Genomic DNA, 20,970 nt, shown 5'->3' with positions numbered 1-20,970 from the left:
CAGCATCAATAGAAACTAGTGTGATTTGTATGAATTTTGTGTTATTTGAACATTGACTCAGTTTTTCAAATTGTCCTTTACTTTGTAAAACACCGAAGAAGATATTAGGAAACATGCAAAGATGAAACTTTTGTGATTTGTCCACAAAGATATTAATCCAGCAGATTGAGGGGTGCAACCCTTCTCCTTACCTTCCTGTATATTGTTTGTAAACACAAAGGAAAAAACAGGCCTGTACCTTTTACAAGGAACAAATCCTCAAACTGTTTACCTGAGACAAGTTAGATGCAAGGTCAGAGTAGCAGTGCAGCAAAGAGTAACATTACCAATATTCTTCCTCCAGAGGAGTTAAAGCACACCATAATGGAAAAAATGTTCCACGATATTAGATGAAAAGTTCATACATTGGTTGGATTAAATTCTAATGACAGTATCTGTTTTAACTTGTTTATCTCTGAACGAAAAACAATGAGCCCAAAAATGGAGAAAGCCATTGAGTCTTTTAAATCGGGGCTAAAAACGGGATAATTTAAGTGGATACTGTTCTAGATATTTAGATAGACTTAAAGGTCTGTGCAGGTGAAAGCAAACTATATTTAAAAAGAAAACTACATTCATTATCAAAAATAATTACATTTAAAATATACATCTAAGGTTATACTAGGTATACCTTTGAGTATCTGATCAAAACAACAAGTAGTGAGGCAGATGAAGATGCAGAAGACATCCCTCACATGCTACAAGAAAAGTGTTCAGAAGTTGTACATCCCATGAATCAGAATGGATCATAGACCACCGCACCCTGAGCTGAATTGAGAGCATGCTAATGCTAACATTAGCATGCTACTGCTAAAATTGATGTTAGCAATTAGATAGTGTGGCACTAATGTTAATGTAAAGATAAAATTGTAAATTCTAGAATTAGCATACAAAAGCTATCATACACATTAGTGTGTTAATGTTAGCATGCTAATGCTGATGTCATAACGTTATGATGTTGAGACTTCATTCAAATCTCCAAGCACAATAACTATTAAGCAACATTTGCTCTTTAGCTGAACCTCGCGATCTGACAGTTTTCGTTTTTAGAAAAATGAGCATGAATATGTGAAATAATATATATTATTTAAATATCAATCTAATGTTAGTGATTTAATCTGTTAATTTATCAATAATATTTCATCATTTTAGCCTGCATTGGTGTCATGTTAATTTTAGTGTAAATGCTAAAGTTAGTGAGCGTGACACTAATATTAATGTTAGCATGCTCAGGGTTAGTTTAAGTTAGTGCTTCATGTTTTTTGACAGTGTTTTGTTAGCATGTTTCAGTGAAATGTGTTACACTAAGGTTATTGTTAACATTCTAATGTTAATGTCAGCATGTGCTAGTTTTATGTTTATGTAAGATTAACACTAACATGAAGCTAGCCTAAATATATCAGTGTAAGTATCTGCTTTTGTAATTTTTGCTGGTATGATACTAGCAATAATGTTTTTCATGCTGATAATGTTAATGTGTTATTTTACCCCTATTGTTAAAATTACTGTAGGACTAGTGTTTTCATGCTAATATTAGCATTACCATGTGCTGGTGTAATTTCTGTTACATTTATCTTAACCATGCTACTAGTAGAAGATGTTACTGTATTAGCATTTGCTAGCGTATTATTTGTAAGTTTAACACTTCACAATAATGTGAGAATGCTTATATTAGTATTAGCACATGCTGTTGTAATATTTATGTTAGAGTAACACTAAGATGAATGTTAGCCTGCTAGTTTTTTATGTTATTTATTAATGTTAGCATACCTTTGTTAGTGCTGGCATGTGGCTGTGTTTATGTTAGTTACATTACCATGAATGTTTGCATGCACATGTTAGTGTAACACTAATGTTTTTGTTAGCATATGCTAATATTAGCAAGGTATTAACAACAATGTGCTAAAATGCTATATGTTACAGTGATCCAGGATAAACAATAGTTGGAGAACCAAAGTCACATATTTGTCTTTATTTAGTTAATCTTTAGATGTAGACTCATCTTGTATCTTGGATTTATTTTAGCATTTAAATGTTGTTTCAGTCTGTAGTAATTTTCTGTTATTAATACTTTGTCTTCCTAGATAAGTGTTGATTGAAGAACTCGTCAAATGCTCTGCTGCTTTTTTTCTGGCCTGTGATCTTCTTTACCACTCTTCTTCCTCCTTCTCTTCCTTCTTGTCTCTTTCATGTTTTTACGTTCCTTATCTGCTCATGTCATCTGTCCTTTGCTTTTTTATTTTTCTTTGCGCTGTCTCCCTTGCTTGCTTCCCGCACCTCCCCTTTGTCGTCCTCCGTTCTTGCTTCTTCTCCCTCCCACTCATCCTCCCTTCCTCCCGTCTGGATGAACTGTTAACAGAGGCCACACCCACTAAGTACAGCCCCGCCCTCACTCCTCCTCTTCCTCCTTCTGGCACCCCTTTGACTTACTCCTCCTCCTCTGATCCCCCACCAGTGTCCCCCAGCCCAGGCGTTGCCCTTCCCTCTGCCCCCCGCGACCTGGTCCCTGTCCTAGTGTCCAGCCGATTCGTCCGGCTCAGCTGGCACGCCCCAAAGGAGACTGGAGGAGGCGTGCAGACGTACGGCGTTTACTTCTCACAGGAAGGAGTTGAGAGGTAAGATGAGATTAGGTTTTTTGTTCTTTATTTGCCCTAACTTGTTTTTTTGTTATATCTGGTTTTAGATTTTGCGTCACAAAATCACAGCAGCCATCATCAGTTTCTTAGTCTTTGAAACATCTAAGGTGACTTGTGTCCAGATACGCTTCAACATGCCAACGCCAATAATCTAGGCAGGGTAAAACAACGTCCATCTCCAAGCATTTTACCTGGCTCTATTCCTAGAGGTATTGGTTTTATGGACTGAGATAAATATAAACCTTTCCTTGGCAAGGTCAGTGGTGGTGCTGGTACAACCTGACTAAAAGGATGAATCCTTCAAACGGAAAACGAGTTGGCATTTGTTGTGCAACAATATCTTTCACTATGATTAGCTATTAATAATCATTACAAATTACAGAGTCAGAGCACCACCCGATTATCAGGAATAAATAACAAATCAGCTCTCCATCTCTGTCAGTTATTGTTTTATTTTTATGAGGTGTGATGTTATTGTACAATAGATGAATTAATGTGCTGGCGTTCTCAAGCAGCCCTGCACACACATACAGAATAAACACAAACAGCTTCTTCACAAAATACAGGACTTTTTCCTCAGTATTAAACTTTAAACTAACCTTCATAGCAAGGAAAAATGTCCATGGAGTGATGCCTCCAGCCAGATTCTGCTGGTTTGGGTTGCTTCACAGAAAACGATACAGCTGGGTTCCCAGTCGGGGTCTTGGGCTAACATTCTCAGCCATTTTTACCCATTTATCACTCCGGTTGGTACAACATTAAAACTGTTACAGTGGCTACCAGAAGTGTTCATGCCCCCTGACAATTTTGACATTTTCCTACAAAACAATTGTCTTTTTATTTTATTAAGATTTGATGTGATTGAACAATTCAATTCAGTTTATTCATATAGCACCAATTCACAACACATGTCGTCTCAAGGTTCTTCACAACAGTCAGGTTCATATATTCCAATTAATCGTAACCATTGAACAGTTCAGTCAGATTCAGTTATTTATTCAAATTGGATAAAAAGTTTTTCTATCTAAGGAAACCCAGCAGATTGCATCCAGTCAGTGACTTGCAGCATTCACTCCTCCTGGATGAGCATGTAGAGACAGTGGACAGTCACTGGTGTTGACTTTGCAGCAATCCCTCATACTGAGCATGCATGTAGAGACAGTGGAGAGGAAAAACTCCCTTTTAACAGGAAGACACCTCCAGCAGAACCAGAAAGTGGTTCATAACAGTGAAAAATTTAAATTATACATAGTGTGTAAATTAAAAATCAGAGTCTGTATTCAGCCCCCTTCACTAGGATACCCCTAAATAAAGTCCAGTGCAGCAAATTGTCCACATGTGTTTCAGTGAATGATTTGGTCTACCGTTTGTGGTGGGAAACCTAACATCGCACATCATCCTCAATACATGATGCTGGCAGCATCATGCTGCGGGACAGAGAAGCTGGTTAGAGTTGATGGATGAGTTGAAGATGAATGGAGCTAAGTCCAGAACAAACCTGGAAGAAAACCTGTTGGAGAAGATTTAAAACGGGGTTGGAGGTTCACCTTCCAGCAGGACAACCATCCTGAACTAACAGTCAGAGACACAATGAAATGCTTTAGATCAAAGTAGATTCATGTGTTAGAATGGCCTAGTCAAAGTACAGATCTAAACCTAACTGAATCTGTAGCAAGACTTAAAAACTGAGCTTCCTGCATCTAGACCTGCAGAGAAAGGGGGCTCTAAGTCAGGGGGGCTGAATACAGAACATGCCGCACTTTTCAGATTTTAAATTAATTTGTTTGATTTCCCTTTTACTCCACCTAACAGCTCTGGTGTTGGTCGGTTACATAAAATCATAATTAAATACAGCTCAAATGATGGGTTCATAAATGACCCCAGATCTTATCTTGCAGCGAACAAGAAAAACCCTTGAGTCTTTAACTTTTAAAACAATGCAGCTTGTGCACAAACAGTAGAGATGACAGTTATTCGCTCAGGTCAAACTTCTGCTGCATGGAGCGATTCTGAACACTTGGGTCGACCACTTTGTTGGATCATGTGATGTTTAAGAGAGCAGCTGATGGCTCCACACCCAGCCTGCAGAGATTTAAAACTGTGGGAAGCAAAGGAAGAGTCTGTGAAGTTCTGTCTTGAAAGGAAGCGATAAAGAGACGGTGTCGGTTCTCCTGATTAACAGAGGGAGCGGAGGCAAAGGTTTTGTCAGTTTCAGTGACTTGCAGGACAATCCAGACACTGATTTTTCAGCACCAATAACTTTTAGAAAATGAGAGCGGAGGTAGACAGGGAGGAAAAACATTTTTGTTCTCAGTTGTTGAGAAAATATTGACAGTTTAATGGAAACAGCCTGCAGAGGAATCTGGGGATAAAAATATGTTTACATTTTCTGGTTTGTTACACGTCTTACATTTCATAGTAATTTTATTTCAAATGTCAGAGAGCAGCAAATTACCATCATTCACCATTTCATTGGAAATATGTTGATTCTTTTATTTTTATTCCTTCTTTTCTCTTGAATGATCAGAAAAATCATTTAGGACACACTTTTATGTTTTAAATGAAAAAACTGGAATTAATGATCAGAGATGTACATAAAACTACTTCCTGGAAGGAACCACAGGGAAATGATCTAATTAATGAGGAAAGATCTTTATCCTGGAAACAGTAAACTGAAAGTCTAAGACTGGTTCTTCTAGAAGAATCAGTGACATGAGAAGAACCAAGTGACGGTGGGTCTCTTTGCATCAGTGGAGGGTTTTTCATTCCCGGCAGACTCCACTTAGAGGATAAACACAATTCATCGAACCTTTCAGCCTGTTGGTTGGATCTTTCCTCTCTGAGTGGAGTTTCCTGAGGAACTCCGTCAACATGCAGGAAGTATTTATTCATTGATGTTTTATATTTATTCAACATTTAGACAGTGTCTCTTGTCAATAGATGTGTTCAAAGGAAACAAGAGAACAAACTACAACCTTACATTGAATAAATGTATAAAAGTGGGAATCTTTGCTTATTTTGGAGCATTTCTCACTGTTTTCAGCTAATTCTAGATTCTGTCGAAATTCAAGCTAAATAACAAGTGGAAATAAAAAAGGTTTAAGTCGTTTTCTGTAACTTTTGCTTCAGCAAACCTGTGAAGCTTTCTTCTCCTCTAACTGAATCACAGCTTGATGCTTTGGTGGAAATCTGATGATTGTTGTCGCTGCAGCTCGTCTCTGATCAGGTGATCAGTCCAGAGGCTGAGGAGGCGTTTAAATCTGTAGATTATCTGCAGACTCAGGAGGATTACACAGATTACAGCTGATTAACATTCAGATTATCTCCATTGTTGCAAAGAAAGGACGAAAACCTTTTATTCATGACAATGTGTTTTCCCATCACAGGGAGAGGTCAGTGAACGTGTCAGAGCCAGAGTCGCTGGAGCTGACGGTTTCCAACCTGAAACCCGAGGAGACCTACAGCTTCAGAGTGGTTGCGTACAATGAGGCGGGGCCTGGAGAAAGCTCCGCCCCCCTCAGGATCGCCACCAAACCCGACCGTAAGAACACGGATGTTTTACCCATCACGAGGATTTCCTTTAGCTTCAGTATTGTGCCTTCTAGACAGCAAGGTGTCTAGAAAAAGGTTCATTTTCCAACCGTCCTAAACTAACAGAATTTATTTGGCTTTAATTGTTTTGATTTTAGTGTTTGAGGTTTCCAGTCAGACCCTGTTAAGACCTGGCATCAACATCCATTCTGCTTGATTCAGTTACAAAGTAAACAACAACAGACCAAATATTAAAACCTGATCCTCAGTAAAAATGTGAAGAAATCATTTAAATAAACTCATGATAACAATTGTTAAAAATGCAAAAAATGTTACCTTTAATTTGAGTTCATGCCTTCATTGGCCTCGAAATCTCATAACAACAACATCTTCAGCATGGGTAAGATGAGAGAGCATGCTGTCAGGCAAGGTAGATGTGTTGATCTACAAACACAGCAGGAACCATGACAAACATGACACACACGCCCATTTCTCTTAGCTGCTCTCATAAAGGGAACAGACCAGAGAACATCCCATTCAAGTAATGTAAGTGTGTGTTGATCTTCATAAATCAGGAAATGGCTGCAGTAAAACAGCTCCTGACCTAAACCTGCAGATATCTACAGTCAGAACAATAAATAAAGTGTCCTCGAAGGTCTGTGTCCTGCAACCTTTGAATTAAAGGACTGAATTACCTCCTCATGCATTCAACTTCTGCAGAGCCCTGCTCATGACCTAATTATGGGATTCAGGGGTGTGGATGTGGAGTAACATCTAACATTTGCAGGACATCAGCCCTTGAAGACTGGAGTTTGACACCAGTGGTTTAAAATAGTCAGAACTGTGACAGGCAGCCAGACGAGGACCCAGGTTTATCTTCTACCGCTCACAGTGAGGACGATGGTAGGAGAGATTAAAAAATCTCTGACGCTCACTGCTAGAGAACTGCAACAAAGAGTGACTTATTTGGGTCAACAAGTCACCATAACAACCACAGGATGGCATCTACAGTCCAACAAACACTCCAGGAGGGTTTGATCTAAAAAGGTAATGCTCACTGTGAAGTACGGTGAGGATGTGTGATGCTGTGGGCCCTTGAAGGCTTTTTACAGTGCATGGCAACATGAACTCTGAAATATCAGGACAAAATCTGGTCTCCTCTGCCAGAAAGCTGGAATGGTCTTTTAGCATGGAAATGATACAAATATTTGGACACATCAACAAACAAATGGGTCAGCAGAAACTAAATCAAGCTCCTCCCATGCCCATGTCAGACCCAGACCAAAACCCTGTAGAAATGCTGAGGATAAGAGAGGATCAGAGAGGATTCTGGACCCTGGATGGTCTATGCAAATGTTCAAAGAATCTTAAAGTTTATCAAGAAGCTCACTGGTTGAACCTGAAAACCAGACTCTCTCCGTTGGATCTTAAACTGTAGATTTAGGGCTTAAATCGATAAAACTATGTCAAATTGATGGCAAATAGCAGTTTCCTGCAGAAACGAACACTGAAGAGAATTTACTGCATACCTTTACTACTAGATGTTAAACCAATGATGCAATTAAACCTGTGAAGTTTCAGCCAGTTTCACACATCTTTACAGTTCTTCCATCCTTGTTAGAGCTGCTTTGTCTCTTCGTGTCCCCATAGTTCAGGTTCCCAGCAGGGTGGAGTCTCTCCGAGCCCTAGCTCTATCTCCGACATCCATCCAGGTGAGCTGGGAGCCCCCAAGCCTTCCAAACGGACCCGTGCTGGGTTACAGACTGCTGTGGACCGAGAGCCCGTCCGGAAAGGAGCAGGTGAGGGATGGACAGAGATATCTACAGATTGGTTTTAGTGGTGAGGACAGTTTGTGTCACTGCTCTGTCTGTGTTCAGAGTGTGGAGGTGAGTGGGCTCAACTACAAGATGGACGGACTCAACCGGTTCACAGAATACACGGTTCGGGTTTTGGCCATCAACAGGTACGGACCGGGAACCGCCTCTGAGAGCGTCAGCGTGACGACCCAGTCAGACGGTGAGCCTACACCCACCCAGTTAGTCATTTCCTTTAATCTGCTGACATTAGCAGATTAGCATGGTGGCTCAAATCACCAAAGTTCTGTCTATATTTTCCAAAATGCATATTTTTTAAATATTTTATCTGATTTTCTAGTTCTGTTTCAACTCCTTCCTATTAGATGTTAATATACGATAGATCCACTTCTTCTGCCTTTCAGAACTTCATGTACAAATAATCTCAGGGTTGGGCTAAAAACCTTCAGGTCTCTTGAAAAAGTAATCCAACTCACTAAACATTTTGTCGTTTTGTCATTAAAACTACAAACTTCACTTTATTTTGTTGGGATTTTAAGTCAAACCAACATGAAGAAGTCTCTAGTACCCTGCAACCTATCTTTCCACTAACTCTGACCAGCTTCCTGGAAGAACTGAAGCATTCCCATAGCATGATACTGCCAACACCATGTTTCACCATATGGTCTGCTTCCCTTGCATGTCGCATTTCGCATGTAGGCACAAAAATATAAAAAAATCTGAGTAGAGAGCATAAGTGATGGTTGTCCTTTCAACTGCATTTATTTCAGAGTAACAGAGTAAAGGGGGCAGAATGCAAATGCATGCCACACTTTTCAGATTTTTATTTGGATAAAAAGGTTGAAAATGATTAATTATTTTTTTTCCACTTGACATTCTGCTCTGCCTTGCGTTGGTCTGTCCCATAAAATCCTAATAAATATCTTGTAGACTGTAGTTGGAACATGACAAAATGTGGGAAAGTTTAAGGTGTGTAAATACACTGCCTGGCCAAAAAAAAGATCACACACTCTAATATTTTGTTGAACCGCCTTTAGCTTTGATTACGACACACATTCGCTGTGGCTTTGTTTCGATAAGCTTCTGCAATGTCTTAAGATTTATTTCCACCCAGTGTTGCATTCATTTTTCACCAAGATCTTGTATTGATGATGGTAGAGTCAAAACCTTCTCCTGCACATCCCGAAGACTCTCAAAAGGGTTAAGGTCTGGACTCTGGTGGCCAATCCATGTGTTAGAATGATGTCTCAAGCTCCCTGAACCACTCTTTCACAGTTCGAGTCCGATGAATCCTGGCATTGTCATCTTGGAATATGCCCGTGCCATCATGGAAGAAAAGATCCATTGATGGAATAACCTGGTCATTCAGTATATTCAGGTAGTCAGCTGACCTCATTCTTTGAACACATTGTTGCTGAACCCAGACCTGACCACCTGCAGCAACCCCAGATCATAGCCCTGCCCCTACAGGCTGGTACAGTAGGCACTAGACATGATGGGTGCATCACTTCACCTGCCTCTCTTCTCACCCTGATGCCCCCATCACTCTGGAACAGGGTAAATCTGGACTCAGACCATATGACCTTCTTCCATTGCTCCACAGTCCAATCTTTATGCTCCCTAGCTAATTGAAGCCTTTTTTTCCAGTTAGCCTCACTGATTAGAGGTTTTCTTAAGGCTACACAGCTGTTCAGTCCCAATCCCTTGAGTTTCCTTTGCATTGTGTGTGTGGAAATGCTCTTACTTTCACTATTAAACATAGCCCAGTGTTCTACTGTTGTTTTTCTTTGATTTGATTTCACCAAACGTTTAAGTGATCGCCGATCACGATCATTCAGGATTTTTTCCGGCCACATTTCGTCCTCCAAGACGATGGGTCCCCACTATCCTTCCAGTTTTTAATAATGCGTTGGACACTTCTTAACCCAGTTTTGGTAGTTTCTGCAATCTCCTTAGATGTTTTCTCTACTTGATGTCTGCCAATGATTTGACCTTTCTGAAACAAGCTGACCTCTTTTCCACAACCACAGGATGGGTCTTTAGACATGGTTGTTTAAGAAATGAGAAGCAACCTATTGCACCAGTTGGAGTTAAATAAGTTGTTGCTAACTGAAACATAATCGCCCCTGCAGTAATTATCCAATGGGAGGCTGGTACCTATTAGTTAAATCCAGGTGGCAACTGTTTTTTGGTCAGGCAGTGTATCTTTGCTGTCTTTGTGCAAAATAAGATTATCTACAAGTTAACAGAACAAAAATATACTGTATACATTTTTAGAAAGGACCCATTAGTGTTGAAAAATAGACATTTTTGAAATTTGTAACCTGAACACCAAAGGAAGATTAGGAAGTAAAAAGCATCTCTGTGAGCCTGACTGGTTTGTACTGGTCCCAGTTACCTAGGAGGAGTTGAGCTATTGGACCAGGTGCTGCTTATTACCTGGCTCTGTGTGTGTTTGTGTGTGAGAAGCAGCGAGCAGCAGCAGGAGCCTCTTTAGCTCCTCTCACAGCCCTCCCTGCTGTCAGGAATTTCATTAGGGGACTTGGCGGTCTTTAATTAAGCCTGAGAGGAGAGGGAGCGGCTTCATTTTAGCCCCTCAGCCTGACACATTAATGGAGTCCACACACACTTCTTCCCTCCCAAACAAACACTCACAGAGTTCAGTCTCATGTTTGTCGGAGCAGAGAGAGGAACCAGAGGAGCTGAGAAGCTCGTTAACGGAGGTCGAAACTTGTAAAATATTCCAGAATCTAAGTAAAGCAAACTATTAGAGACATAAACCAAAGCCAAAAATATAAATGTTTCAAACCTGACTGTGTTCACATTTACTCAACTTTATTCATATAGAGTAACTTAAAGTTCTTTCATGCACACCACTACAGTGTCAAAGATCCGTCAGAACGCAGATGGGATGGTCTCTTCACAGGGTCTTGGTGGGATCTTGGTCAGATCTTCAGGAACGTATTGAGAACATATTGAAGACTTGAGAGTTTTTCTGAAATCCTCCTTTTGTGAAGGATTTCAGCATCCACTGTACTTCCTCATGAGGTCATAGCGGCTGTGCATTTGGGTGCTGGTTGGAGGGTGGTGGCAGTGGGTTCATGATGGGGTCTAACTACCTAACTTTTTTGGTAGTAACTTAGCCTGATATCTTACTACACAATTCATATGTTAGCACTTAAACTAGCACTCTAACTAGCTAACCAGCATGTAAGCATGGATATCTGCAGTGTTAAGAAAACAGATTTAATCCTTTTAGCTTTATTCTGTTGTTCTAGATCATCACACAATATATCACAAAAAATAAACTGAGTAAATACAGAAAGGCAGGTTTTCAGATGATCACTTAATTTATTAAAGGACAAAATCTGTCCAAACCAACCTGGCTCTACGTGAAAAGTAATCACCCCTCCTAAACCTAATAACTGGTTCTTCCTCCCTTGGCAGCAGAAGCTGCCATCAAGTATCTGTGACACCTGGCACTAAGTCTTTAACATCATTGTGGAGGAATGTTGACCCACTCTGCTTTACTGAATTCATTCATGATTTAATTCAGCGTCTTAACTGGATTTAGATTCCAGTCTTTGACTAGGTCACTTTCTCTGTGAGCCTTTCAGAGGTGGACCTGTTGGTGTGCTTTGGATAATTGTGCTGCAGAACCCATGTGAGCGTCACACAATCCAGTATCTGATGGTCAGATGGTCATTATATTTCAGTATTTTCTGCCAGAATTCTGGGCCCCATCAGTTACAGGAAGTCATTCGTGTTATGATGTTCTGGTTCTGAAATGCTGTTAGTTTTACACCAGATGTAACGGGCCGCACGCATTCCACAAATGGTTTTGTGATGTTTTCCAGACTGATAGATGTCAGTGACTTTCTTTCTCATCTGTTCTTCAACTTTCTCAGATTGGGTCATGATGTGTTACTTTTTGACATATTTTAGCATACTTCATGTTGTCAGACAGGATCTGTTTAAGTGATTTCTTGATTCTGCAAGTAAGGCAGTAATCAGGCCTAGGTGTGGTGGTGAAGTTGAACCAAAAAATGTGTTTCATCTGTTTTTTTAATGATTTAATTAACATTCATTCACAAAGTCCACACCTCAGCATGACTGAAATGCTGTGTTGGAACCTTAAGATAGCACTTCTAGAGGTCACATGTTTTCCATGTCTGCTCCATCATTGTTGTTCTGTTGTGTGTTTGTACCATTGGAGTTAAATCATTGTGGAACCGGGTCAAAATCACATCAGTTTTTATAGGTCCTTATGTATAAAATCCCTAGAATTAAAGGATCACACTGAGCATCTGAATCTAAACTCTGTTGATATGTTCCAGCAGTGAAACAATCCCAGGGACCAGTTTTATGTTCAGATGCTCTTTCTTCCATCCGTCAGAACCAGATAACAGCCCCCAGTCGTCACGACGTCCCGAACGCTCAGCCGCTGACAGGTGTTCAGAGCTGTCGTTAATAAACTTTCACAGAAGAAGAGTGGTGGGATGGGTGGGGGATGTCTGTCTCTCTGCAGTCGGCCTATAAACACGATGAGTAATAACCGACACACAGGAACGTTTTGTGGATCTACCATCTGTGCCGCCACGATAACTGTGACTCGTTGGCTAATTGAATCCTCAATAAAACCCACAAACAGAGACAGTAAGCAGCTGAACGAGCTGATAAGCAGCAGATACTCCATCAGGCATCTGATTGGACAGCTCACTAAAGACGAGACACTCTGTTTGTTAATGTGAACATCACATAGTGCTGGACAGAAGCATAAATCTGTCCACCGTTCTCCAGCTTCCTCATCCTCACTCTGCACCTTCGTCCAGTGACAAGTCCAGCCTGAATTTAGCTGCAGGGACAAACATTGCTGCAGGTCAGAACTTTGTGATCTCGTTGTGACAGCAGTCAGTGGCGCCGCCGTGCTGGTTTTGTTTTTTAGGTGTTTCTCTAAGGCTGAACGCCGCATCAGTCCATCTGCTACCTGTCTGAGCTGAAGCTGTCAGGAGGTCTGATTGACGGCAGTGATTTGACGCCAGACATAGTCGGCTGTCACCTGACACAGATACCCCCCCACACCCCTCAATAGTAAATAAAACACACTCCCAGGTGGGTTTCTGCATCAGGGGACAAAGCTCAGAGCATCTGTTGTGCAAACCGCTGCAGACAACAAATGCTCTGCATGCAAATGATTAACCCAGAGTTCAAACAGATTCATGAGTCTCAGAGTGAAGCAAATTCTGTTTTTTATTTGAATTTTTTAACTTGAATTTTGCTTCTGTTTTTTAAAACAAAAAGACAATGCAAATGAAACAACATAAGGTCAGTCTGGTATATGTAACATTCTGGCTAAATTGCAAAGCTCGCTGCAAAGACTGCAGATGAATCACAGCTGTGAAAACTGTTATTTTATTCACTTAGGTGGGTATAGTAACTGGAAAAAACCCACGCTTGCATGGGTAGAACCTGCAAACTCCAGGCAGAAGACCACTGGCCGGGAATCAAAACCAGGACCTTCTTGCTGCATGGCAGCAGTGCTACGACCCTGAAGCCTCTGATGCCATCAGACATACAAAAATCTATACCTCACCTAAGAATTGTATGACATGTTCAGATAGAAAATTACATCAAAGTAATAAAGCTTGTATGCAAACAAGAGGTCTATTACTTCTGTGTTACTTTTTACTACTTCAGAGTATTTCTTCAGTTAGGGATGCACCAATATGAAAATTTGGTCCGATATCGATATTAAATATTTATGTTGTTGCAATGGCCTTTAACTGATATTTACCAATAATCTACTCTACTGGTCAAAAGTTTTAGATACACTTTCTTACTTAATGGGTCTCTTTATTTTCATGACTATTTGTTTTGTAGATTCTCACCAAAGTCAACAAAGCTATGAAGAACATACAGGGGTTGGACAATGAAACTGAAACACCTGTCATTTTAGTGTGGGAGGTTTCATGGCTAAATTGGACCAGCCTGGTAACCAGTCTTCATTGATTGCACATTGCACCAGTAAGAGCAGAGTGTGAAGGTTCAATTAGCAGGGTAAGAGCACAATTTTACTCAAAATATTGAAATGCACACAACATTATGGGTGACATACCAGAGTTCAAAAGAGGACAAATTGTTGGTGCACATCTTGCTGGCGCATCTGTGACCAAGACAGCAAGTCTTTGTGATGTATCAAGAGCCACGGTATCCAGGGTAATGCCAGCATACCACCAAGAAGGATGAACCACATCCAACAGGATTAACTGTGGACGCAAGAGGAAGCTGTCTGAAAGGGATGTTCTGGTGCTAACCCGGATTGTATCCAAAAAACATAAAACCACAGCTGCCCAAATCACGGCAGAATTAAATGTGCACCTCAACTCTCCTGTTTCCACCAGAACTGTCCGTCAGGAGCTCCACAGGGTCAATATACACGGCCGGGCTACTATAGCCAAACCTTTGGTCACTCATGCCAATGCCAAACGTCGGTTTCAATGGTGCAAGGAGCGCAAATCTTTGGCTGTGGACAATGTGAAACATGTATTGTTCTCTGATGAGTCCACCTTTACTGTTTTCCCCACATCCAGGAGAGTTACGGTGTGGAGAAGCCCCAAAGAAGCATACCACCCAGACTGTTGCATGCCCAGAGTGAAGCATGGGGGTGGATCAGTGATGGTTTGGGCTGCCATATCATGGCATTCCCTTGGCCCAATACTTGTGCTAGATGGGCGCGTCACTGCCAAGGACTACCGAACCATTCTTGAGGACCATGTGCATCCAATGGTTCAAACATTGTATCCTGAAGGCGGTGCCGTGTATCAGGATGACAATGCACCAATACACACAGCAAGACTGGTGAAAGATTGGTTTGATGAACATGAAAGTGAAGTTGAACATCTCCCATGGCCTGCATAGTCACCAGATCTAAATATTATTGAGCCACTTTGAGGTGTTTTGAAGGAGCGAGTCAGGAAACGTTTTCCTCCACCAGTATCACGTAGTGACCTGGCCACTATCCTGCAAGAAGAATGGCTTAAAATCCCTCTGACCACTGTGCAGGACTTGTCTATGTTATTCCCAAGATGAATTGATGCTGTATTGGCCGCAAAAGGAGGCCCTACACCATACTAATAAATGATTGTGGTCTAAAACCAGGTGTTTCAGTTTCATTGTCCAAAACGTGTACATGGAATTATGTAGTAAACAGGTTTGGTGCAGTAAAATTACTCCTAGGACAACGAACCTCTGGAAATGAATCCCAAACTTTTATGGTGGATTCATTTTATGACAGACAGGATATAAAGATAAACCTATTTAGTGAATAAATGTCTCATTTTCCCTGCCTGAAACTGTCAATGTGTTTGATGCTTGTGTCTCTGCAGTGCCCAGTGCTCCTCCTCAGAACATCACCTTAGAGGTCGTCCTGTCCAGGGTAAGTCCAAATGTCTCCTACATACTAACCTGACAGATGCTGGACCGACTGACTGACTATCATGAAACATAACGTCGAAGCTGGACTCATCATGTGCCGAAATGCGGTTAATTATGAGCTTTTAATGATTTTTACTGTTTAGTTGTTGTTTTTATACAACGTTCAACTGTAAGAAGGTTGCACAGGTTTAAATTTATTGTTTATTTTGTGAAATCAACACAGGATCAACACGATCTGTGCAGGCTCAAATATACACATACATCACAATGAACTGAAGATGGAGAGTCAGGGGACCAGTCCTCCTTCATTATTCTATCCACTTTGTGCAATACATCCAGTACCAGTAAGACAGCCCACAGCATGATGCTGCCACTACTCAGATGATGTCAAAGGCCAGGTAGAAGAGTTTTAAGAAGAAAACAGACAGGGAAGATGCCTGCCTGATGTCCAAGAGAAGGTAATTTAATTCCATCATTTAGGAGCTGCTACAGTAAAAACACGGTCTCCTCTGAGCTTAAGCTTTGTCTTCAGGTGGTCAGCAGACCTGAGGGATCTGGAGGGTGTGGAGGGATGTAGCAGCTCCGACAGGCAGGGCAAGGCCATCAACAGCTATGAATGCAAATAAAATAACTTTAAAATGATTTACTGGGCCAAGGAAGCAACATCTAAAGATGTCTGCTGGACCTCTGAAGTTGAAACATCAGCTGAAACATCAAGTCTTGTTGCAGATAGATCAGGTTGTTTTTCCAGATCTCGTTAGCTTTCAGGAAGCAATAACTTAACTGTGGCACGCTCATCAATCAGAGGTTTCTCTCCAGTGATCCGGCCTCATTTTTACTGATTGATGTGCAGGAATACGTCTCATTTTTCCTGCTTTTCCTCGGCTCGGATACTTTTAACTTCCTGCTTCATGTGATTTGTGCTACGAGAACAAAAGACGATGTTGCTTCATGCTCTGATTCACACTATAATAATGGCATTTTCTGTCCAGACAAAACAAACAGCTACTTCGGAGAACAGAGAACTGGGTCAGAGGTCCTCAGACAAACATCTTCCTGATATTTTTATTTCATTTTGCAAGGCAGATGTTTGCAAAGCCTGTTTTACTTGGGGAGTTCAGATGGACTGAATGTGAGGTAAAGCTAATGCTGGAAGTAAAAGGTCAGGTAACAATATTCGGTTTTGTGTCAAATCTGTCAGACAAACGCTGCAGAAACATCTCCAAGCAGTGATCTTGCTAAAGAGGAAAACGCAGTCCGAAGTTTAGCTGAAACTTTAGCAGCCCCATTAGGAAAAATCAGGCCTCTTTAATCAAATGTTTTTTCCAGAGAGCAGCTGCAGACGAGATGATGAATGTTTTCAGAGACTAGCATAGCAGCTCATAATTTATGCCCATAAAGAGGAGGTTCAGTCTGTCTGCAGAGAGCCGACCTCATTTAGTTTCCGTCTGCTTGTTTTTTCTGTCTCTCACATGATTTATATATTTCTGTGTTGGTCAGCTCTTAGCTGATCGTCTGGACGCGTCAGACCTGCTTGATTGATAAAAGTTTCAATAAACTGGGAGAACTGGAGGGGAAACAGAGAATACAAACCAGGATGAAGCCACAGGTGGCGGTTCTGTTTCTCAGCATCAAATTCAACCTCTGTCGGGTATTCCACTCTGACCTCTGACCTTTATGTAGCTGAAAATCGTTGTTTTTTTCTTAGCTGTTGAAAAACACCAGGAAGAACTAATAAGGAACAGATGGTAAACAAACTGCTAATTAACCAACAGAAGAAAGTAATTAATGAATTAATACATGACCATTAATGGTTATTCAATGGGTGAAAATAAATATGAATACATCACTATGACAGTAAAAGACCCCCATCCTGATCAAGTGCCTGGACCACCTCAGGTGACTCCTTTTAATATGGAGGAGCAGCAGCTCTCCTCCAGGCTCCTCTTGGATCTCTGAGCCCGGCCACCCTATAAGGGCTGCATGTGGGGTGGGGGGGTTGTGACATTTTTTTGGATGTGTGGTCATTTGGATAGGCTGAGAGGTGACGGTGGACCTTGGTCTTTCTCCCTCGACTGTCATTGAAGTGACGATGAGGTGTGTTTATGTTTGTGTGGTTGTGGGGGCATGGTGGGAGCCGTCAGGCCCTGGCATGTGCCGCCAGCCAGAGACTGCTTGCCGGGTGAGTTTGTCCCATCTTGGTGTGGGATCAGGGGGTTCCGTTGGAGGTTCTTGGTGTGTGGAGCGTGCACTGTATGGATGTGTCTTTGTCGGCTTTTCGGGGGTGCAGCTCTCCTGTTGGGGGTGTGCCTCTGTGAGGAGGGGATTTATGGCATGTGGGCTCAGGTGCTTGTGTTTGATATCTGTGTCCTGGTTGAGGGTGGCCCTGTGGGGAAATTTATGTTAGGGTTCATTGAAGTTTCTTGGGGCTGAGATCTGAATTCATTGGGGGGGGGTCGGGACTTTTTTGTTCTGGGACATCTCTGGTTGGCGAGCGTGTTTGGACCGGGTGGAGCCCTTTTTTGTTTGTGGCACCCTCTCTAAAGGAGTACAGGGGTCGTTGGGGGCCGGGGTCTAGGCAGGTGGTCGGGGTATGGGCTGGGGTCGTTTGGATCCGGGCGGTGTCGGGACTAGTCTGGACTGGTGCTCGGGTGGTCTGCCTGTCTCCACCCAGGAAGAAAGGGGACCAGCTCCTGGATTTGGGGACCGATTGTCTCTCTGAGGTATTGGTACCTGGACCTGGGAGTATAGAGTATGTATGGGGAGTGCGAGTGAGTGTCGAAGTCTATTGTTGTGTGTCTTTACGTTGGTTGTGTGGGTGTGAGTATTTTTATGTGTATGCATGAGGGTGGAAACGTGTGATTGTAATTGTGTGCGCCTGTTTTTGTGTCAGGTTGGGTTTTGAGGCTGGTCCCTCTCATGGATCATCTTAGGCCCCCCATTAAATGCGGGGCCCATTTTCTTCCCTTCACACTCCCTGCCGGTGGCTGGTGTATCTGCCCGCTGGTGTATTGGTGGTTCTCGGTGTCCGGGGGCTGTTTGCTTCGGAGTGTGTTGGCAGGACCTGGGCCCCCCAGGCAGCCACCAGCCAGAGGCTCTGTCAGGCCCCTGCTTGGGGGTGATGAGCCCTGGATACTCGAGTCTCTGGGTCCGTGGCTGGATCTGTTCTGGCGTAGACGGCTACCGCCGTGGCCTGTGGGCTCATCGCTGGAGCTACCTTTGGCTTCTGCGCTGTGGTTGCTGGGTGGTTCCCCTGAGGCTCTCCTCTGCTCTTGTCTGGGTGGGTGGGGTGGGGGGTGTCTGTTGCTCCAATCTTCTCCGTGTCTGTCTCGAGTACAGGTGGGCAGATCTGTGGCTTCTCACAGAAACTTTATATAAACAAGCATGCTCACACATACACCCAGAGGTGTTTTGATTCAGCTGTTAACAGATACACAGATGTTATATATTGAGTTGTAGTTACCACAAAATACATCTTGCATTCTGTTGGGCTTCTTCTGCATATGTGGCCTATTCCAAGAGTGGACCCTGCTTTTCTCCGCCTCTCATTTCTAAATAATCTTATTGTGGATATGTTTGAGTTTTCTGCTGACTTCACTGCTTATTGAGTTGTTTCTCGCAGGTCTTTTAATTATTTGTTTGTCCTAAAACTCATTTTCACATAAAACTTATCCAACTGCAAATAATCTTCAAAATCATCATCAGAGAAAGAGCTAAAGAGGAACTGTAGTCAGTCCATGAGTCGACTCATGTCATCCTCAGCTGCGGAAAACAAGGACCCCATCTAACGTATGGAGAACCTGCTGTTCTGGGTGTTCTGCATCCTGTTAGAGCGATCCATTTTAGTGCGTTGTCACTCCGCAGTGTGACAAGGTGAGAAACAAGTAGGTCATTTAAAAAAAGTCTGGATGTGAGATGTGGAAGAAGCAGAGCTGTACTCTGCATCTCTACAATAATCTGGACTGAGACTGTCTTGTGCAAAAGGACAGATGATGTTCCTGAGAGGAAACCTATGCTTCTGACCCAAAAGTCCATTTTCAGGCAGCAATAAGCTGGTAGAGCTTGGTTAACAGGAGCAAACTTGTATTTATACCAGTTTTGGGTCAATTGTGTTGCAGCAATCTTCCCAAAACAAGCATGCTAGTGGTTTGTCTTCTATGTGTGGGGCAAGCACTCCACAAAGTCCAAAAGAAATCAAGGTTCCACAGAGAGACCTGAATAACCTTGCTGGACTTCTACAGATGATGAGATCTAAGTCTCACAGGACATCTATTGAACAGACAGGTAAAGCATGGGGTTGTTTAAAGAAAGAGCTGATAATGACAGGGATGACCTTGAAGACTCCAATGATGGTAAGAAGGTAATTAAACAGGGTCAGAATGACAGCAAGCACACCCTAACAACCAAGGTACTATTTGAACCCATTTAAAACCAGGAACTGTGGCAGCTTTGGATCTACTGGTAGTTCAGTTCCTGAATCCCTAACAGAGCTCTCACCTGTGGTTTCATGACTCAATCTCGGGCAGCCACTGGTTGGAGAAACCTCTTAGAGATGGTGGCCCGGCTGTCTGCGGAAGATCCGCGACTGTGTGACATTTAGAGTTCACAAGTAAAAGCTGGGCTGAGGAAACATCTCAAGCAAAGTTAGATCAATGATTCCTCAGTGGGTTATAATAGATGTTCTATTGTCTCGTTGACGTGGATGAAGTCAGCTGGTCTGCAGACTTCCTAGTAAAAAAGAATCATGACAGAGAAAACAGGTTTGAATCCAACCTGCAGCTGTAATCATTTTTGCCCAGTCGCATGTTCTCCGAGCTGCTGCAGCATCCAGCAGATCGCTCTTCAGCTGTCACACAGTCTTCGTCATGCACTGCAGTTGTGCGTCTCTGTTTGTGTATGTGGGTCCTGCCTGAATCAGTTTCTCTGCAAGTCGATGCTGAGAGAAAAAAAACAACTTTCTGCTCTTGTCAAGTTTGTTGCTGTCAGACCAACTTTTGAGACAAATGTGACATTTTTCCTAAACTTTACTGCAGTCTGGAGTTGCCACTGTGAGGGTGTGTGTGTGTGTGGTTGATCGCTTGGTTGAACATACAGCAGAGGAGTATACAGTATGTTGGAGATGTGGGGATTTTACCCAGAATTCCCTGGAGAGTTGGGTTAAGGTCCCTGCAGCTGTCGGTCTGTTTCAGAAATGGATTCTAGGAACATCTGAATAAAAGTCAAAACATTTACCTCCTCCTCTGGTGGAAGGAAAGTAGCAACCCTTTAAAGCCTTCACACATTAATGGATATCTATAATCTATAATTAAACATATATATATATATATATATATATATATATATATATATATATAGGGAGCTGTTTCATTCAAAATTAAATATATATATACTGGTATAAATGAGGGGCTGCACGGTGGCACAGTTGGTAGCACTGTTGCCTTGCAGCAAGAAGGTCCTGGGTTCGATTCCCGGCAGGGGTCTTTCTGCATGGAGTTTGCATGTTCTCCCCGTGCATG

The 20,970-nt window shown here is 42.1% G+C and overlaps 1 protein-coding gene across 1 annotated transcript in view; it reads left to right on the top strand.

The window, feature by feature from the left end:
• Positions 1–20,970, top strand: part of dcc (DCC netrin 1 receptor) — a 354,845-nt gene that overhangs the window by 227,740 nt on the left and 106,135 nt on the right. The window contains exons 12-16 of the mRNA XM_047372294.1: positions 2,495–2,654; positions 6,062–6,216; positions 7,857–8,005; positions 8,084–8,222; positions 15,406–15,455. Of these exons, the coding sequence (XP_047228250.1) occupies positions 2,495–2,654; positions 6,062–6,216; positions 7,857–8,005; positions 8,084–8,222; positions 15,406–15,455 (653 nt within the window). The remainder of the gene's footprint in view (positions 1–2,494; positions 2,655–6,061; positions 6,217–7,856; positions 8,006–8,083; positions 8,223–15,405; positions 15,456–20,970) is intronic.

This window comes from Girardinichthys multiradiatus, chromosome 8 (assembly GCF_021462225.1).
Source record: "Girardinichthys multiradiatus isolate DD_20200921_A chromosome 8, DD_fGirMul_XY1, whole genome shotgun sequence".
Lineage (NCBI taxonomy): Eukaryota > Metazoa > Chordata > Actinopteri > Cyprinodontiformes > Goodeidae > Girardinichthys > Girardinichthys multiradiatus.
Note: the sequence above shows the minus strand (reverse complement) of the source record. Positions and strands in the feature narration are given on the sequence as shown.